Source organism: Vanellus vanellus, assembly GCF_965231255.1.
Source record: "Vanellus vanellus genome assembly, chromosome: 3".
NCBI lineage: Eukaryota > Metazoa > Chordata > Aves > Charadriiformes > Charadriidae > Vanellus > Vanellus vanellus.
The window spans coordinates 51,159,330-51,181,440 of NC_138907.1; the positions used below are offsets into that span (position 1 = coordinate 51,159,330).

The 22,111-nt window shown below is 38.1% G+C and overlaps 1 protein-coding gene across 2 annotated transcripts in view; it reads left to right on the forward strand.

Annotated features, from left to right (window-relative positions):
- Positions 1–22,111, forward strand: part of PDE10A (phosphodiesterase 10A) — a gene marked incomplete at its 5' end in the record, with an annotated part of 205,720 nt that overhangs the window by 126,895 nt on the left and 56,714 nt on the right. For both annotated transcript variants that reach the window (XM_082480816.1, XM_082480817.1), the window contains 2 exons: positions 10,970–11,090; positions 14,188–14,237. In XM_082480816.1, the coding sequence (XP_082336942.1) occupies positions 10,970–11,090; positions 14,188–14,237 (171 nt within the window). The remainder of the gene's footprint in view (positions 1–10,969; positions 11,091–14,187; positions 14,238–22,111) is intronic.

A 22,111-nucleotide genomic window follows, 5' to 3' on the forward strand; every position in this document is an offset into this window, starting at 1 on the left:
ATGCGTTCATGCTGACTGAAGAATTATGAGTTTTAAAGTCATTAAGTGTTACATTTTTAATTCCTGAAAATGTCTGCAAGAAGACGATTATATCATAGGGAAGGAAAAATAAAGGTTAGTGAAAGGGAATTTATTGCAGAATAAAATCACCAACTGGTTTATAATATTATATTAGTTAGGAACCAAGGTAAAAATGTGCTGAAAGAATGTGGTCTTTATCGCTCGATTTTTTTTCTTTTTTTTTTTTTTTTTCCCATCTTGCAATGTTGGGCAGAGTGAAAACATTAAAACATTCATAGACATATGCTGTGACATCTGTTGCTTCAATAGTCGTCTTTTCTATTGTGCTTACACAGGACAACAGAATTAAATTGGGGGAGTATATTTTCTCCCCCCAAAAAGCCTGACCTTTTTTATTTATAAACATACAAGATTACAAATTTGTTCTAGGGACTCTGAATACTGAACTTGTCATTCATTTGCCTTTTTTTTTCCATCAGCAAAATGCAGTGGGATGAATGGTGTCCAGATTTTTGTAAATAAAAAGAAATCTTTTACTTCTTGAAGAATTGGAAGGAAATTTTCGTATTGCAGTTTCATGCTTTGAAAATTGAGGAAGTTCTGAAAAATGCTGTTGTATAGGAACTGCATTTTTAAACTCTTACCATTCTTAGAAGCTTAGTAAAAAAATGAAAATAAAGTAGCAATTGTGGCTATCAGCATTACATTGCATGTTTTGAAACAAGGAGAGAGGAGGAGAAACCTTCCACATATTTTGATTTTTGAAGTTTGTAGAATAGAAAAGAAGCTTTTAAGAATATTATTTTAAAATCCAGTCTAATAATGGCAATTTCATCAATATTTCAGTGTTCAGAAGTTATATGTAAAGTTATTCTAGTTTGTCCCGACATAGTAGCTGATGAGTGGGGGTAAAATAAAATAAAAAAAAAGACTTCTCGATTCCTATAGACTGCTTTTGGCATAAGAACAGTTCTGGTTACAAAACATCTCATGAGCATCTGTGACCATACAGTGAACCTGTGAACTTTTTTCTGCAAGCTCGATTCCAGTATTTATGAAATATATGTAACTGGGGACAGAATCTCCTTTTCACATGATGTAGTATTGGGAACATCCTTGGAAAGGCTGAGTTTCTGCCGCTTACTTATTGTGCAGATGTGCGTTGGCTGATCCTATCCATCCTAGCTACAGAAGTGGTTTTCTGGGCAGAGGGATTTCAGAAAGAAAACCAGCTATTCAACTATTCTGATGAAGAAAACCGAAGCTGAATTTTATTCTTTGTTTTTGCTGTTTTATCTGCTAAAAGAAATGAAAATAGAGAGTGAGAATTTGAGCACTAAGTGCATATAAACTTATGTATATCTAGACTAAAGATATATTTCTTTGACAGTATTAGTGAAAACAGTGTGCATTGGAGACATGTTATTCTTTTCAGTTGGCAAAAATAACCCCATTCCTACATGAACTATAGCCAGGATTTTGTTCTACATGCTGCTGACTTTCCCATGATCACTGTGTGCTCTTTTGTACCTCAGATTCCGAAGTTTCAACAAAAATACTTAATGTTCCTGATATGATCACAGCGAAATTAGCTGTTGTGCATTTTGCTTAAAGACTTTCCATTCCATGTTTACTTGAACAATACTTCCAGTGAAGCTGCCTTTTGGCAAGTACCTTTGCTTTGTAAACTCCAGTGATGCCAACAGCAATTCACTTTGCAGAAGTTTACCATATAAACACCAGAAAATTATTACCTAGCAAGTGACTAGCTCATTTACAGTACTTTATTCTTGGAAACAGGAATAATACTTTAATCTTCTCCTTTCCCCTTTTTGGACTTGGAGCTTTTGGCAGCTGCCTTGGCACCAGCTAGCACCCAGCACAGTATGTCACTGACAGTTACAGAATTAGCAAGTGTGTTTTCAGTAAATAGTTGCAGTAATTGCATGTATCTTCACCATGCAACTGATAACAAAAGTTTGGGCTTTTTATGACACATTGGCAAAGCAAGCTCACTTGTAGTATTTCCTTCTTTAATAAAGGATTTAAACGTTTTTGCAGAGTCCCAGAACTAAAGACTGCGACGGATGAATCAAAAAGTTAGGGGAACTAGAACAAACATGTATATTTTGCCTTTAAAAGTGATGCAAATGGCATTGCACCCATTGTCACGAGAAGATGCTTGTATAAGCTGATTTCTTTATAAAGAAAATCTTGCGCATACTGGGGTAGTGATAAGCAACAGTAGTAGGAAAATGAGGAGGTTTATTTTTAATTTTGTACATGATGTCTTTAGAGTGGTTGCAAGTCAAGTATTAGGAAAGTGATTTTATAAAAAGCTTTTTTAAAAAGAGGAACAGTATTCAGCCTTGTCAAGTTAAAATGAAGCTCATTATGCTGTTTTATTACATAATCTAGAGAGGTAATATAATTGAGATATTCATGCAGTTTTGTGAGCCTTACAGTTAATACCAGCTTATATGGTTACTTATATATAGTCATAATGTTCTTTTCTCATAAGTCAAGCCTTTGCTTTTTACTATATGTTTTTCCTGTTACTAGTGAAGCAATTTATTCCAGTGTTACCACTTGATAACAGGGAAAAGGTGATAGAAAGATTGGAATTGGATGGCAGTGAATGGGGCTATTTGGGAAGAAGCTTCTCCTAGGGAAGGTGTACACCATCTCTCCCAAGGCTTGGAAATCAGCTACGTAAACAGGATGGGAGACACGTGCCTTCAAAATAAGTGAACCCCTTCGCAGAGTGAGAGCTGGTTTCCATCTTTTGACATAATCGGGCCCCTCCTGCCAAATGTTATCTCATATTTTCCCGTCTTTGCTTTTGTCATTAACAGTGTTTGATGTGCGAACAAACAATTCATAAATACCTGTGTACAGTGTCGCAATGCTAAACTTTATTTACCGAGCAAGTTCTAACCCATGTCCTCTCCAGTCAAAACAAGAAGAACAGACGTCAGACAAATGCGTGTAGAAGCAGTTTTCTCTGAGGCTACGTACAGGCATTAAAATTAATCACCTCAGCTAAGTCTGCTCTTTATAGCTTTTTGCTTTCCAGTGTCCAAGTTTACACAAAACTGGTTACTCCAGCCAATGCCAGTTACCTCTTCTGATTTTTTGGAGCAGAGAGATTTTTCTGAGCTTCCTTTCCAAGCTCACTGCTCCTCAGAAAACCGGCTCTGCACTGTAAGTTTGCTTACCACATTCTCTCTACTTTTATTTTACAGTCTGAGGATTTAACATCCTATGGCTTAGCATTTCCACCTTGAAGCAAGCAAGCAGTTTTATTCCTGTTCTGTAGGTTTTTTTTTTTGTTTTGGCTTGTTGGTTTTTTTTTGTGGGGGGGGTGGAGGTTGAGGTTTTTTGGAATGAACTCCAGACCCATATTTTTGCTCCTTCACATGTGCTGATTAGATGTTATCACTGTTACTAGGACACAATTATCTCTTAGTTATCTGTACCCAAAAATGAGAAACACCAGTTTCTATACAAGACGCGAACTAGCCATCAGTGCAGCTAAACAATGCAAAATATCACAGCCAGTGAAAGTACCAGGCCTACAGAATGTGGCAGTACACATAAACATACATATCAGACACATACACAATCTAACTTACATACACTTAAAAATGACATGAGTAAAAGTTTGTGTCCTTTTTCCAAATTTATTATTGGTTCAATTAAATATTTTGGCTTTTTTTTTTCTACAAGAATTTCTTTCTTTATACCCATTGGTCATCAGAAATGCAGTAACATGACTATAACTAAAATACAGTACTTTCTTGCATTTAAAAACCTAGGTGACTATTGTGATACACACAAGTCTGGCCTTTTTTGTTTCTAAGTTAGATGTTTAAGTACTAATTACAGTAAAGTGTGGTGACACATGGAATGAATATTCTAGGTACTTTTAAATGAGACATCTCTCACAAGTCTGCCTTTGCCTTCAAGGGACTGGATTTGGTCACCAATATGTTCCTCTCTAGTTATGAATTCCTTTTGAGGGGGCAGGGAAGAGGCAAGAATATACTTCAGTTTAAAAATCTGTTTAATGTCTGGGCAAATAAAGTAATGTTTCCAAAATTCTTAAAGGAAATATAGTATTTCTTTAAAAAAGATATAGTAATCGCATATTGATGATCTTCCCAGAAGATAAGTTATAGAGGCAACAGGAAAATTATATATAGCGAGTCTTTTAAATCGCAGTGGTAACTGTGGATCTGGGTTTTTTCATAATGCTACCCAAAAGGAAGGGAAAGCTGATCTGTTTCAACAAAAGGCATCAAACAATTTAGTTTATTTTTGTGACCGCAGTGCTTGTTTTTAAGAAGTACAAAAGTGTTGCTGTTTTGAATTCTTTTTTTATGAAGCAGGTATCAATGGCATTGAGAACTTACATATGTAAGACCAGTCTTTTTCTACATCTGGTCCAGTATGAGCATACCTATCATGAAATAGTTTAGGCTGACATCTCAATCAAATATCAAGCAAATTTTCAGACCACTAAGACTGCAATCGAATACACTTTTTTTTATTTGAAGATTTTTTTTAATTCATCTTTAAATTCATTCCCTGATGACTCTTGTTGCTAAGCCTATAGTTTTATAGGAAAAATTTGTGTTGGTTGGACGTTTATAAGGAGACTTTGATCGTTTTGGGTTTAGCAGCTCCTTATGTTCTGTAGTATGCTTTATAGAGAAGAAAGTAGCTGTCAGTTTTAAAGAGAAGACTGAATAAGTTTGCATACAGGTGGTTGTCACACTTCAGATCTCATGACTTAGGTGTTTGTGGTGAAATTCAGTACCTGCCTAAGGACATTTTTTCCATATAAATTGCTGTGCAGAATCACTTGGGTTCGCTATGTGCAAGTCTTGATGCTGTTTGACAGGTGGTTGGATGAAGTATTAGCTGGGTACCTGAAATACCACCTGATGTAACCAAAGAGAGAATTCGCATTTTAAACTCATGTGTCTATATACAGTCTCCTTGGCCTATGTACATCCTTTGTTCTTAGTGATTCAGCACCCTTCAACAACTGAAGCTCCTTACAAGAGCCTCTGTTTGTCCCAACAGGTCCTAATCCTGGTCATAGAATCATAGAATGCTTTAGGTTGGAAGAGACCTTGAAGATCATCGAGTTCCAACCCCCCTGCCATAGGCAGGGACACCTCCCACTAGACCAGGTCACCCAAGGCCACGTCCACCCTGGCCTTGAACACCTCCAGGGATGGGGCCTCAACAACCTCTCTGGGCAACCTGTTCCAGTGCCTTACCACCCTCAAAGTGAAAAACTTCCTAATGTTTAATCTGAACCTGCCCTCTTCCAGTTTAAAGCCATTCCCTCTCATCCTATGGCTACATGCCCTAGTAAAAAGTCCTTCCCCAGCTCTCCTGTAGGCCCCCTTTAGGTACTGGAAGGCCTCAATAAGTTCTCCCCAGCGCCTTCTCTTTTCCAGGCTGAACAGCCCCAACTCTTTCAGCCTCTCCTTATAGGAGAGGTGCTCCAGCCCTTGGATCATCCTCGTGGCTCTCCTCTAGATGTGCTCCAGCAGGTCCATGTCCTTCTTATGTTGTGGACTCCAGAGCTGGATGCAGTACTCCAGGTGGAGTCTCATGAGAGTGGAGTAGAGGGGCAGAATCACCTCCTTTGACCTGCTAGCCACACTTCTTCTGATGCAGCCCAGGATACGGTTGGCCTGCTGGACTACGATTGCACACTGCTGGCTCATGTTGAGCTTCTCATCAATCAGCACCCCCAGGTCCTTTTCCTCAGGGCTGCTCTCCAGCCATTCCCCGCTGAGCCTGTATTTGTGCCTGGTCCAGGAATTGCTTCTTACCTGAACAGCTGGTTTTGTGGTTTTGTCTTTTTTTTTTTTTTTTTTTTTTTTTTTTTTAAGAATGTTATTTTGATCTCACAGAGCTTTTTTGTTGTTAGGTTTCTGAGGCTGTTCTTTTGCTGGTTGTTGGTTTGATTTTTGTTTTATTTCTGGCCTGCTTACGTGTCTCAGATTACATTCATGGCCTCAGTTTCAAGTGCCCTAGGACAGAATAGCCTATACCTCTTCATGGCGTGACCTCTCTGACACCTCTAGAGTGCCTTGCAAATGGATAGGGTGGCACTGGACTCACTTTGCATAACATAAGCTTGCTCAGCACTGCTGAAGTCCTCATTGAACGTTCTGTCCAGCCAGCCCGCACAATGGTGAGAGTCAGGCAGCGCCTCTCACCACCCAGCTCCTCTCGCTTAGCAAAAGAAATAGGGGAAGCCTGGGATGGCACCAGGGGCTGGATCAGAAGCCCTGGTTATGAAGATCACAGAATCACAGAAAATCACAGAACAGTTTGGGTTGGAAGGGACCTTAAAGATCCTCTCATTCCAACCCCCCTGCCATGGGGAGGGACACCTTTCACTAGACCAGGTTGCTCAAAGCCCCATCCAGCCTGGTCTTGAACACTTCCAGGGATGGGGCATCCACAGCTTCTCTGGGCAACTTGGAGCCAGTGTCTCACCACCCTCACAGTAAAGAATTTCTTCCTAATATCTAATCTAAATCAACCCTCTTTCAGTTTAAAACCATTACCCCTCACAGAATCACAGCGTTGCCTAGATCCATACTGTTTTCCCAGGGCCTCTTCTACATTTCAGTCTGATAATACTCAAAAGGGTGGGTAAGGAGCCTTGAAAATTTTTAAGAAAATGCTTGATGCTTGCTAGAAGAATTGATCCCTGTTTTCCCAAACGTCTGTTTCCAAGGCGTACTGATATGACAGATCAGCTCCTTCTCCAGGTTCCTGGGCAAAACACCTGTGCTCTCCTTCCCCACTGAGCCTGTAAGGAAACAGGCGAATACAGCCATCTCCCAGAAGGCAGTACTCCTCTGGCCCTCGTAGCCCTGTGGTTGGCTAGAGGCTGCCTGCATCCGTTGACAAAGAGCTCTGCCTTGTGGTTCTCTCTGATGTCCTCTGAAACCAGCCTCAGATGCCTAAATTACCCATGAAAAGTAAGCAACATCAAGAGGAATCTCTCTGGATGTGGGGGCACTTTTCTTCATGTTTCGTGGCTTTCACAGTTTGGTTTTTGATTTATTTTGCTTTTTTTTTTCCTCATCCAACGAAGTTCTGCATCCCCAAAGTACATTTGGGCATACGTTTCCACATTACATGGAATTTGAGCTGTTTGTTTATTCTAACTTCTCCTAGCCTGTGATAATGTCATATGCTATGAGGTCTGTGAAAGTACACGTTTCTGTTGCAGAACCAGGCAATTGTTGCTGTGGGGAAAGAGCTCAGTAGTAGGGAGTAAGTATGACATAGGAACTTGCTCTTCTCATTGTTATTCAGAAGACATTTTAAGAAGTTACAGAGAAAACAGATCAACTTCTGGATTATGTTGGCACTTATTGACCCTGTGCTGTATTAATGAAGGCTTTCTGTTCCTGCAGAAGGGCTTTTTCTCTTCTGCAGGAGCATAAAATGCCCCGGCACAGCTACCCTATAAGCATGAAAGCATGGAAATTAATCTTCATTTTAGTTTGTCATACATAAAATTTATTTTAGATATTAAATTGTGTCCTTGAATATTTTTATTTTTTTTTGTATCTTAATTGTTCGGAATGAATGCTTAAAATTCATCTCACTGATATTCTGTATATCCTTTCATGGAATAAAATGTTTGTGATTCTCAGCCTCTTTGTTTAGATCTAAGTCACAGCACTATACTTAAATTGCCTGCGTTGGGTTGCTGTATTCTATTGCACCACAATATTCTAAAGACAAGTAACCATAGAAATATTTTTATATAAATCCTGCAAAAATATCCTTTCATATTTATAAATATGAATATTTAGAACAGGATTTCCCTTCTTAATTTTTAGTTCTTTTTCATTTCATTTCATTATACTATATGCAGCTACAAGAAATATCATGCCAATATGATAGTGGCATAATAGTGCTAAACCAGTTTTTAGTCCACCTGAATTATTTTAATGTAATGTCACTGAAATTCAGAATTTTATAGTAAATATGCCAAAATATGTGTAGACACTGAATCTTAAATAGAAGGAGATCAGCAATAGGAAGAATGAATTAAGTAAAAGGAATTGAGTAATAAAAATGTTTAAATTGCAAGCTAAGAATCATGCTATATCTGATGACAAATAAACACTTTTTTTTCCCACTGAGTGTGTTGAATTTTTTTAAGGAATTACTTTCCCAAAGTAAATTTTACACCAAATATGCCAGGCCTGTCTTAGCAGCCACATTGGATAGTTCTTTTACCATGATCTGCTGATGACTTATTTGGTGTTTGAATACATGGTTTCATAAAGAACATTGTGGCTTTTCAACCAAACATAATTGTGGTTATCCAATCTAAAATGCCTAGAACCAAATAAATAAACCTCTTTCACTCCACTGTAATAAAATTAAAACTGTTTTACAGCATGACGGAGTAATTCTTTGCTGGTGATTGATCTAAGTCATAGAATTACGTAATTGTGAATCTATACAAATTCTATTCATCTGGCCAGTTGTGGATCCACAGATTGTTAGTAATAGAAATCTGCCATATTACAACTGTATGTATTCTGCAGCTACCATCTTTTTAGTAACATGGATGCATGCAATGATTTGCCCTGCTTATAAAATGTTTGCAAGCGTATGTTGCAGGGGTGAGCATAAAGGGCATGTAGCTTATTATGTAATTACTATGCAGGCGGAACCGCTGCTTGATTATGGGGAAAGTTACTATTCTGCCACGGCTGTTATGCCAGTGGGCTCATTTTGATGATGTGTTCTCTTAATGTATTAGCTTTCACATTTGAAGATTTGATTTAAATCCTGAATGTGTATTACAGGTGAAGAGATATGTATTCATTTCCAAGTTCTGAGAAGGCATTTTTCCACATGATAAAGGCTTTATGCATATTTGCTTGATTAGCTATTGTTGCTTTAGGATATGTGGCTACACACGCTTTTGCAGATACGAGTTAACACATGTGAACAATATAGACTCTCGTTCACCATTTTCCTGTTATATGGCTACTTATGGCTATATCATAAGTATAAAAATTCCACTTTCATGAACTTCTGCTATTTTTTTTTTTCCCTTTGAAGAATCATATGGTAGTAAATGTGGGACACAACAGAGGACAGTCAGTGGAAGCTTCCCAGCTGCCATATGGTGCTAATAATGGCAGTGGCATACTGTATTGCAAACTAAAGATTTACAGTCGTTTATACATGTATGCAGTGTGACCTTATAGCGCTGTGAAAATTTATAATTGTCACATCATTTTATAGAAAGAATTCTTAAGTGTAAAGTTTGGTATACATTGAGAACATTTTGGACACCCTAGGTCTCAAATTTTCTAATATGTCCATCTAGAGCAATGGATGAAGACAATACCTTGTGTTTAGAAGGGGTCTTGGCAAAGACTGTATGTTCTCAGGAGCCATTTTAAAGTCAAGATTAGGATGTGCTTAATTTAAAGGAAGTGGGAATTGATATTATCCAGCAAGTACTTGTTTTTTTTTGTGTTGGTGGAGTTTGTTGGAGGTTTTTTTTGGTTTTGAGATGACAAAGCTAAGTGTATCCTAAATATATGGCTATATGCTCTGTATTAATGACATAGTGTGTTGTGCATAGAAATGCATGAAAGTAATAGTGGGAATAAAAGTTATATCATGGAATATATTGTGTAAGTTACATGCTTAATCCATCAGTAAGTGTCACGTGTACAGGTTTACCCAAAGTTACAGACAGACGATCTAGAGAGATAGGGAGCAGAATTACATATGTACGCATAAATGTGGGAGTGGTGGGTAGACTGTTGTACTCTGAACTACTGTGGCATTTTCCATAGTACTGTTTACATTAGTCTGGTCTATATTACATTTGGCTCTAAAGTATGAATGAGCAGGAGAATAAGTCTTAGTCTTTCAAGCAACGCTAATTCATCTAAATATCACCAGCTTTGTTTTTAGTTTAAGCAACATAATTTACTGCATCACTGAGTTCCATAAGTAATTGACCATATTGCTTTCTTCAGTTACCACATTACTAGTTTTGGGGCAGGGTAATGAAACTTTGCCTACTGCCAAGTAGAGCTTTCTGTGAAATTATTGTTCATGATGCTGTCATGCTACATGTGCACATTTACTGCCAGTTTGATCAGCCCCTCAGGACTTGGGAACTGGCTACCCAAATGCAGCTGGGCCGGCCCCCTGAAGGGAAGCTGTGTCTCCTTTCCTCTGAGATTTTAGCCATGTCATGCTGTTTCATCGTACCAGGAACCAGTGCCCCATTGCGCCCATCTAAATATCCTAACTAATTTGTAATCTCTTTCAGACTTTGTCTGCTGTCTTCAGTTGAAACAAATGCCTATTAGGCCACAGTGACTAGCATGATTTTGACCCATGCAATTTCTGTCCTTCAGTCTGTTTGTGTTAGTTGGTGCTGTATTTGAAAGGCTGAATTCCTTGAGCTACCACCTCAAAGCTCTGGTGCTTGGCACAGTTCTGTCCTTTGATTCATGAATTTGAGGTGGAAGATGCTGGCAAAGGCAGCTAGTGGCCTGCTTTTCAAGGTGGAGCAGGAGCTTAAAAGGAAGGAGTTGAAGGTTACTTATAATTGTTACATCTCAGCTTCTTCTGGAGACATTGTCACGTGACCTTGGCTGAGTTCAGGCGATTACTAATTGCTCAGTGGTGTACTCGGTACACTTTGAACAAATATCTAATGGAGCATAGAGTGGACTGCTGTGCTTCTTGCTTGGCAGTGACGCAGTTCTTCCAGCAGCTGGATTAGGACAGTCGCAATTGACTCAATGTTGAAATCTCAACATATTATTCTTAATGAATTTATATGTTTAAAACCTGCAAAATATATTTGAGTTACTCTAAAATGTTCTTCTTCTCTTTGCTTCCATAGTACCAGGATACAAATATGCAAGGTGTAGTGTACGAATTGAACAGCTACATAGAACAGCGCCTGGATACAGGAGGAGATAACCAACTACTTCTCTATGAACTGAGCAGCATCATTAAAATAGGTAAGAAAGAGAATCGGACATCTCTGAGCTTTTACTTACTATCAGTGCACAGCACATTTCTTGCATGGTTTAATTAATGAAGACAGGTATTGAGGGCTAACAGTGTTTTCTTTGGATGTTGTCTCAGTATGAATTTACTTCACCTTTTGTCCCTCAGTGAATCCCTGACTGCACTTCAGTGAATTTCATCTTTGGAGAGAGTTGTGTATCCAATTGCAAAATTAGAGTCCCCTGTTAAATGAACCAAGGAATAGACTATTCTGTTATGATGGTGTTGAAGTGTCAATACTGAAAGTAAAACAATCTATTGGTAATATCACTGCATACTTGAACTCCTTTTGAAACAAAACTGAGAGAGGGCATATCTTTTGCATGATCTCAGATTATATCCGTTTTTTTTCTATCAGATGTAAGTACCTTTTGTGGTAAGAAAATACTATACATGATCAGAAATTAAAAAATAAAACCAAAAAATTTCCCAATAATGAATAAGTGTAATTCAGCTTCTTTTTAGCCGTAGCGGATGTACTCAGACTTCAGTAGGAAGTATCATTAGCTTTGTTCACTATAGCTTTCAGTCAGTTCTTCAGAAAAGTTTTACCATCTCTGCTACTTTGTCACTTTTAATGATGAGTAGTGGTTCTGGTTTATATACATGATGTTTTAAAAGGACCACTTCTGTTTACTGATTTTGCTTAAGTGGTTATTTGGATATTGATGTCCAGCTCACAGCAAGTCAGACTGGATTTTGTTAATACACAGCAAGCAAGAAGCTATAGGAGACAGAGTCTGCTTATCTTTTACATTTTTTTTCCTTTTGTAGAGGAGATGAATTTTTTTTTTTTTTACATTTCCTTTACAGTGCTCATTTGCCTTCTAACTCAATGTGCTTACATATTAGAGCTGAAGGATTTAACATCTGAATGCAAATTAGCATGCTCTGAACTCTTGCTGGTGTTACACAATTGGCAATAAGCAAGTAACTACACAGTGGGATTTTTTTTCCTTTTGGCAAAGAAATGCAGAAAGACAATTGATGTGATTGCAAACAAGTATAATTATTCCCCTGAAATGTACTAAATGGTTTCTTGTCTTCATTCATAAAACCTGGTTATCAGATATGTACATTTCCTGGTTAGAATCATAGAACCGTAGAATTGCTGAGGTTGGAAGGGACCTTTAAGATCATTGAGTCCAACCATTAACCTACCCTGACAAAACCACTTCTAAACCATGTCCCCAAGTACCACATCTACCCTTTTTTTTTTAAACACCTCCAGGGATGAATCTACCACCTCCCTGGGCAGCCTATTCCAATGTTTGATAACCCTTTCAGTGAAAAAAATTTTCCTAATATCCAATGTAAACCTCGTCTGACATAACTTGAACCCATTTCCTCTCGTCCTATCACTTGTCGCCAGGGAGAAGAGGTCAGCCCCCACCTCTCTGCAGCCTCCTTTCAGGCAGTTGTAGAGAGTGATAAGGTCTCCCCTCAGCCTCCTCTTCTCCAGGCTAAACAACCCCAGTTCCCTCAGTTGTTCCTCATAAGACTTGTCCTCCAGACCCCTCACCAGCTTTGTAGCCCTTCTCTGGACACGCTCCAACACCTCAGTGTCCTTCTTGTAGTGAAGGGCCCAAAACTCAACACAGTACTCAAGGTGGGGCCTCCCCAGTGCTGAGTACAGGGAGATGATCACTTCCCTAGTCCTGCTGGCCACACTATTCCTGATAGAGGCTAGGATGCCGTTGGCCTTTTTGGCCACCTGGGCACACTGCTGGCTCATGCTCAGCCGGCTGTCCACCAACACCCCCAGGTCCTTTTCTGCTGGGCAGCTTTCGAGCCACTCCGCCCCAAGCGTGCAGCGCTGCATGGGGTTGTTGTGACCCAAGTGCAGGACCCGGCACTTGGCCTTGTTGAACCTCATACCATTGGCCTCGGCCCGTTGGTCCAGCCTGTCCAGATCCCTCTGCAGAGCCATCCTACCCTCAAGCAGATCAACTCTCCCACCTAGCTGAGTGTCATCTGTGAACTTACTGAGGGTGCATTTGATCCCCTTATCCAGATCATTGATAAAGATATTAAGGAAAACTGGCCCCAGCACCAAGCCCTGGGGGACACCACTTGTGACCGGACACCAGTTGGATTTAACTCCACCACCATTCTCCGGGCACGGCCATCCAGCCAGTTTTTTACCCAGTGAATAGTACGCCTGTCCAGGCGATGAGCAGCCAGTTTCTCCAGGAGAATGCTGTGGGAAACGGCGTCAAAAGCTTTGCTAAAATCCAAGTAGATAACATCCACAGCTTTTCCCTCATCCACTGAACGGGTCACCTTATCATAGAAGATCGGGTTTGTCAGGCATGACCTGCCTTTCACAAATCCATGCTGACTGGGCCTGATAGAGTTTTCATTTTAGCAGTAAGTTATAATGGTTGGTTGACTTTAAACTTTTGAGAGTTTAAGGAACTGGAGTTTACCCTGCTTCACACAACAGTCTGAATCTGGCAGAAATCTGACAAGTGTAAACTTTCTGGTGTGTGTCAGTGTTTATAATATGGGGCAGGTGCAGAAAAAAAAGCAGCAGTTTGTTTTGAAACACATTTATGGCAATATTTGCAATATTTTATTTTCCCATAATTTTCTCTCTTAAGGCAAGGACAAATACAGCTTACCGTCTACGCATAGTATTTATTTTAGTCATGGAAATTATAAGGTTATCTGTCTGATTACATTGTAAATACATGTTCTTATGTTACTTCCATGCTGTCATATTAATTCATTTGAATTTACAGATGTAAATCAGATGTAATTTACAGATGTAATTTACAGCTTTTGGAATAAGAATAAGATATATAAAGAGCTTGTTTCTAATTATCTTTTAGAATGTAGTAAATTACAATGGGGAAAACAAGAATTGTCTTGTACCTCTAACTTTGTAGAGTCTGGGAAGTTTCAGGGGACACATCAGTAGACCTTCACCTTTAGAATTTGATGTTTGCCCTAAGTGGAATTGAATCTGTGGTTTCACCTCAGATCTTGTGTAAGTTCGATTTCCCCCTGTGAGTACAATAATTTCTTTTATTATTGCTTTGGCAGCTACGAAAGCTGATGGATTTGCACTATATTTCCTGGGAGAATGCAATAATGTAAGTATACTGGATTAAGATGCTGCTTTTCTGTACAGTTACAAGTGCATTTTCCAATTTGGCAATGATATTTTGATTTTATTTTGCACGTCATTTAGCAGGAAATGTTACCTGAGTGCTGAATGTTAGCTTTATGTTATCTTTATTTCTGTAAAATAGAAGTTTACTGAACATAGTAGTAATGAAAAAATGCTTCCTGCATTTAGATCCTTAGCCTTTTAATTTTTTTTAAAGATTTGGCAGTAGTGCTGTTGTTTCTCTGATTGTAGCTACCTAACTCGTGATTTAGCTCCATTGTTAATTGTCCTTAACAAACAGAAAGCTTAACTTGGATTTACTCTCTGCATAGCCTATTCTTTTCATCTAGTTATCTCTCTGACTTTTTAAAAAAAATGTTATTGGGTCTTCTGTTAACTGCTAGCTGCAACTTGATAGTGAGATAATGTAGATTTCACGTGCAGATCTTAGTTAGCATAAAACATATTGTACATTTAAAATGTATGACTGAAATAAGTTTCTGATGTAATAATTTGATTAAGAGTGAGTCCAATGTTTGCTGTTTTGTTATTTAGTCTTTAGAACACATTACATTTTTTTTCTATCCAGATTACTTTGTACAGCTACCATTATGCAAGATTCTGTAGTTACTTCAGATCGCTACCAAGAAGGAAATGCAGTTTATCCTTCAACTTAAAAATCACAATTTTTCAGAAATTTTGTGTCCTTCATTGGTTCAAGAAGCAAATTAAACTCTTCTTACTGAAAAATGACTAGAGAGGAAGATATTTTTCTCATTGTTTTTGTTTCCTTGTTTTACACAGCCAGTTTTAATAGTTTATTTTTGTGTAGTCTGTTAGCCAATTTCCTTTGCTTTTTATGAAATAATTGAATTCAGAAAAACGGAAAGAATGACATTTTTTAAATAATGGAAACAAGATTGAAGATGTACAAACCTGCAGGTGACTTGAGCCTTGCCTGAGAATATTTTTTACTTATTCAAAAAGATAGTGTCTAATTTGAAGGATGTGAAAGAAGGCTCATACAGAAATTTCTGAAAAGAAATGGAAATGGGTTTTGCATTTTTTTTTAATGTAATGATTATTTCATAGAATAAAGATAACCCATTCTATTATTCAGAAATTGGATCTGCTTTGAAGGAGGTCTGCAAGTATGTAAATAGCATATATTTTTAATTACTGTTTCACTAAGGGATGTAATTTAAGTAACGTGTTGTTCATCCTTTGTGAATGCAATCTTTGGTTCTCATTAGTAGGCGACAACGTCCACTGTCATGGGTGGGGGGTGGTGCAAATGGACACAGAAGAGCTTCCTCCTGTTTCCAAAGGCAGAACTTGCAGGAAGTGCAGCCATCCGTTCTGAATGCACAGTGCTGGCCAGCTTCAGTCGCAGTAACTGCATGCCAGCTGAGCATGTTCATCTCTAAACGCTTTGTAAAAGATTGCAGTGAAATTAACTTTACAGCTTGAGACCTAGAGAATTCTTACTATGGTGAGGTTTTTCCTATTAGATTAGTGTGGCATAATATGGGGGTTTTCCCAGCTTTCTGTTATCTTGAGGTCCTGGGCACTTTATGACGTTCTGCTTTTTCTTTTTTTTTTTTTTTTTTTTCCTTTTTTTTTTTTTTTAATAGCCTATTAGGCATAACTCTTTCCTGAAAAAAAGTTCCAACCACTAAAAACACACATTGACTTTATTAACCACTGCTATGTAGCTGCATCTCCCAAAATGGAATGTTCTTCATGTAGTTATTAAAGGGACTGGTCCCAAGTCCTTTGAAGTTAGTGTGAGATTTTCCATTCACAGTAGTGGGCTTTGGGCCAGACTCATGTTGGGAGTCTTGTAACTAAATGGTAATGCATTAGCCTACTTTTGGGAAGAAATTGTCATTGAAAATTAATTTGGATATTTTTGTCTCTTGAATATTTATTTAAAGGATGTGTCCAAGTGAGATTAGCCATTGTCCAGCAAATACTGGCAATGGATTTTTATTTATTAAATATCCTTTTTAAATGGGAACAAAAAGATTCTGCCTAGCATAAACGGCAGAAATAAGCTAATTCTTTAAGCTGAAGTTTCAAAAATGATACAAAACCCTATCATTAGCCTGGACAGAGTAGTTGCTAAACACCTATGGCCACATGTTGAAAATAGTCTCTATTTTTTGGCGGCTTAATTATTGGTGCTTGATTTCTGCCTTAAGTTTTGCAAATTCAGCAAGTTGTTTTTGTTTGTTGGTTTTTTTTTTTTTCAATTTTAGTATTTGGCTTTTTGTTTGTTAGCTTGAGAAATATACATAAATCTACTTGTATTTATCCAGTCAGCAGCCTCGTGTTTCAGAACTAGACCTGATTATTTCCACCACGCTTTCAAAGAAATAGTTTGTGCCTGAATAGAGCTTTTCTGGAGTGTGTGTATATATGTCTTTTTGAGAATTAGGCACTGGGAGGGGATTGCGTAAGATGGAGGAATCCTGTTAGTGAGTAGACACCTACTTTCTCCCAAATCGTTTTGTAATATTTAGTGGTGTGTGTTCTGAATATATTCTTTATGGGAACTTAGGATCAAAACTGAAGCAAAAGCATTAACTCCACTTTGTTTCAACTCCTGCTGACAATATGTATAGGTACACTTCTGTCTGTTATAAGAAACCCAAATTTGAGAATCTTGACGTGTTAATCTTAGCCAATGAACGTTTTTGCAGTACGAGATTTCTATAACTACCTCTAGCCTAGATTAAGTAGTGAGTTTCTAATTAAGATAGAAGCTAACTGACTTTTACAGAAATTCTAGGTATTTACAAAATGAAAATCAGCAAATGATTACTGCATAGTGTGTGCTATTATTTTTTTAATATTGAGAGAATTGCCATATAACTACATTTTTTTCCATGAGTTACTAAGATTTCATTGTAAGTCTTTGGTGCAATTTTTAGTATGGACGGCACTTCCCTTACATGAAAATAATATTAGAACTGAAAGCAAATTTGTTTAATGTGAAGAAAAGCCTAGATTAGCTGTTTAGTTTTTCTTTGTGGTTTTTTTTTGGTTTTTTTTTTTTTCTTTTTGCCAAACACAGATGGTACACTGGCCTTTAAAGGAAGATCTTGTTTTAGAAAAAAATCCTTTGGAGTTTAACAGCACAAATATGAGTTTGTGAAAATACCTGTCCATATATAAAGTTTCTTTATTTGGTTTCTCTCTATCGAAATATACAAAACTCTATCATCATTTGTATTAGAGTCGGATGGCAGCATAAGGACAAGGTAATTTCTTGCTGACAGGTCAGGTTGAATGCCTTCAGGATTTTTACTTGAGTGAATTTGCTTGAAATGGAAGGTGCTGTACTGTTTGCAGGTTATAGCACATTTATTTATGCAAGCATTATTCAGAAATGGTGCCAGAAAGAGTGTGGCCAGTTTAGTTATTTTAGCAAACTTCTGCTTGTTCAAATTGTTTGGGAGCTCTAGCACTCCTCACACTCATTGCTAAGGCTGTTCTGATAGTATGATTCTGATTTTCAAATGATTGCCCCGAAGCAGGTAAGTACCACTCACATGCTCAACTCCTTCCTTCCCCATAAAGTTGCCCAGTGTATCAGAGTCTGGTTTTGCATATGCTGTACATGTGATAGAATGCATTGCAAAATGCTCAACTAGAAACAATATAGCTTCCTCATTAGGGTGGAGTGATCTGAACAGACCTGTGCCCATACTGCCTCTGGTTCTTGAACTTTCTCTGTATCTAAGAAGTTATCTTTGTCCATGTGTTAGTGCAGTTATGCAGACAAAATGATTTATTCTTAAGGTACATAAAGCCATTTTGCAAATACTATATATGGGAGACCAGAAACACTTCCAAGTCAAACAGGCATGTTTCACAGCTCTCCAGCAAAGGACTTGACTTTATTTCAGTTTTCTGTTTTATTCCTTATGGGGATGAATATATAGTTCATAATTCTCATGCTATGACCTTAATTGAATATAATCTTCAAACGTGACTTAAAGAATTTACTGAAATTCTCGTATTGGATGGTGTGTGTGTGTGTATAAATCAAGGTGCCAAAGTACCATGCTAGCTAGGCGATATTTCTAAAATACTTATCACAGCTACAGAGTTTTGAACATATTAATATATTACATGATTCTTCATATGCTTCTTGTTTATAGTCCTTATTTGTGTGAGTAATTCACCTCATGATTACATTGTGATTCCTATGTAAAGATGTATGACTTCAAATTTAATAGGCATACACTTATAGTAGCTTTTACTAGGTCTTGTGTTACTTAGCTCCTGAAACTGCAAATTGTGTTGACAAACAGATCATCCTTCCTTCAGAGAGATGTTTCCAATAGCTTTATTGTAAGAAATAATTATGTGAGGCCACAAATATGTGCACATACTCTGTGCTTCAGGGTGTATCTTATTAAGCGAGTCTTAGAATTTCTGGACTTACAGAAATGGTTGCAGCTTGATGTGCAATGCCACCTAGTGAATTTGTGGAGTGTGTGATTTGAATTATTAAGAACCACGGAAAAAGCATGTACTGCTTGCTAACTGTCTCAGGCTTGCTAACTTGTGCCAGGCTAAGGTACGTTATTTTGAATGTGTAGGCATCTCTGAAATTTGAGTCTTTTAAACATGTTTCCAGGTGAAACCCTTCTAGCTGCAAGTCAATTCAGAAAAGGTTGGTCTCGGTCCTTGAATCAATTCTAACATCATGTACTCTTTTATATGTAAAGTGGAAGAAATCTGTTGCTTGCTTGCCAGGGAATAGTGATACTCAGCAGAGAGAGAAAGCTGTTGATGAGTATGGTGTCTGAGTTTAACTTTGAGTCAATAAATTGTCAAACTGAAAGAAATTAGATAAATAAATGTCAGGATATATTTTAGTGAAATTTTGATCTTGTTAACAAGTCCATTCAGGTAAATGGACTTGTGGAATATGGTCATGATGACTATACTGTAGGTAGAATGCAGAACTGGTTAGAAAACTGGACAGAGACTAGTCATTTGTGGTTTACTATTGGAGGAGGAGCTGAAATGAGTCCAGGAGAGAGCAGGGTGAATGGTCGGGAAGCAGAAGAACTAGTATTGCTTGGTCTAAACAAAAGAATGTTGAGGGCTGAAGATATGCCTGTTTAAAGCAGAGAGGAAGGGAATAATCTCTTCTCCATGCCTACAGTGTGCACGGCAAGAAGTCATGGGTTTGAATTGGCATTAGGAAAGCTTCCCCAGTTGTGGCTGTAATGAAGCACTTAGTGTCTTGTGAAAGCTCAGGGATCCTCATCCCTGGAGGTGTTTGAGAACTGTCTGGACAAACATCTTCCAGAAAAATGTTTAGCTGACCATGCCTTAAAATGGAAGGGATGGAAGAGAGGTATGTCAACTTAGTTTTCTGTGTCAGAACTGGTATAATTCTTGTGGTGTTTTTCAGTTGGGTAAATCAACTGGAAAGTTTCCAGGAATGAAGTGGAGTTAGAAATTGAGACCATTCAGAAGGATGAAAACATGTAAAAAAAAAAAGGCAACCCACAACTACTAGTTATTTTACAGCATATTAGTGCATCACCTTCATTTCACAAGTATTCAACATTTCTACATACTATGTAGTTTAAAAATGCAAGTCTCCTGTCAAGTACGCTGTCAGTTATCAAGAAGGAAATAAGAAGTTTTTTGTAAACAATGGAGGTAGTTGCTCTTTTGGTAGGGTTTTTTTTACTTCTTATGCCCCTGTGTGCTTCATGTAGTAGGATTGCTGTACTTGTGTTTAAACGCAGGACATAACTGTCCATAGCTCTTTCAGATTTTAGCATGGCAGTATAGGGCTACTACTGCAACTTAGCCAGTTTAAAAATTCAAGCTTTTTGCCCGTGGATACTTTCCAAATTAGTTCTGTTTGTTTGGTTTTCTTGGTCGTCATTGCTTGTTGTGATGAGTTTGATTCCTGCAAAAAAAAACTGGCCTTAGGGCACAGCCTTTATACCTATCTGCAAATAATTTTATCATTAGGCTGTGTGGTCGTGCATGTAGGTTGTTACATCCTTTACCAAGAGTGAAAATTTATTACTGTTACTGAACAGGAAAGGATGTGAGCAGCAAAACCCATTAAGCTCACTTAATATCAACTTGCTTAATCCCCATTTGTCTTTAATGGTTGGTTTTTTTCCAAGCATCTAGTTGTATAGCAATGCTTTAGTATTAAGGCTTTCTTTTAATGTTAGTTGAATATTAAATGGTTTTCCAGTAAGCATTTTTAGGGCCAGTTTTATCAGCAAAACTTGCAGTGGAAGAAACTGGATCAGGATCCAGTCACCCTTACCACCAAAACAGTTTGTTAATGAAATGCTTGTTACATGTGTACTTTAATCCTCATTCTAATCATTAAACCTGATTCTTATCCAGACCTCTTTCTGCAAAGAAATTTTACAAAAATCAGTTTATGATGGGTATTTGCTTAGTTATAAGGAGTATTATAAAAAAAAAGAAGAAACAACTGAGCAGTTTGTGAAATGGCGAGCGATACACGTTTGCAGTTCAAATCCAGCCCTGGGAAACTTCTATGTAGTTAGTTGAATGGTTTCTAGCCTTTGTGGGTTGGGATTTGGTGGTGTGCCAGATTCCCATGGGCTGCACACCAACAGCCGCTAGAAAAATAGCATCAATTACACCTGTAGCTGACCTCTTCATCGGTAGAGCCAAAGACTGAAAGCATCTGAAAACTGTAGGTACTTTCTTACCACTGTAAGAGTATCTGTCGGGCGGTACTGGTGGTATTGTGTTATGAGACTTGAGCTGCTACTCCTCATCCTCTCTCTTACTGGGATTTTAATCTGCTTCCTTTGTCAAGCATTAGATTTTCACTAGAAAAACCAACCATGGGGCCAAGTTATGATAGCAGGACAAGATGAACATCAGCAATTCTTCATGTGCGTGCTCTTAGCCGTTACAAATGAGCAGTAAAAGAGGTTCAAGATAAATTTCTTCATCATTTCAACAGACTGTGTGCATGGCACCAAGAAAAGAGCACCAAGAGCTGTGGTATTATGGCTTATTGGATATCTACTAATTTTGTTATGTATCTGAAAGCTAAGTTTGCTGTGTTTAGCTATGAATTGAGAATGCTGTCATGTTGATATCCCTCAAGAACTGATTACAGTGTACATTATTTTGCATTCCTGTAGACTGGAAGGCTTGTTAATATATTAGCATTTTAAAAAGACATTAGAGATTACAATATGTTGCCTATACCTAGAGCGCCTATGAAATACGAAAGGGTGAATTTTGTTACTTTATCTGTGTTCACCAGTGGTTGAACCTTTTTTATGGTTATCATTTGTTTTGACCTCTCTGTTTTGTTTCAGTTTGGGTTTTTTAAGGGTAGTTGAGTTTGATGTAGGTAAGGAGATTCTGTCTGTGTCTGGAAGGACGGGAAACAGACCAAAATAGGGAAATGCAGGATCCCGTGGGCTGCCAGGTGCCAGAATGCAGGAACCTGGAAGCTTCCAGAGGATTCACTCTCCAAGACAGTGTTCGCTCTTTTGGTAGTTTATGAAACCCAGAGTGACTGTCCAATCTTGATTGCTTTCTTCCTCGTCGGCAGTAGAGATATCAATGCTCTGTCTACACTAGATATCTTTCATTACTTAACTTTTCCCATAAGAGAGGAAGTGACATGACAATGTCGGTAAAGAGCTATTCATGTTTATCTGTTTCTGATCCTGACAATTCTCACTGCAAGTGGTTATAGCAGCAAAAGATGCGGTGAGCAGTGTGCAGGCATCCTGCTGTCTCCTCAGCCTTTTCCTTGCACTGCATTGTGAGTTATCAGTATAGTATTTGCGAAATTATGGGACT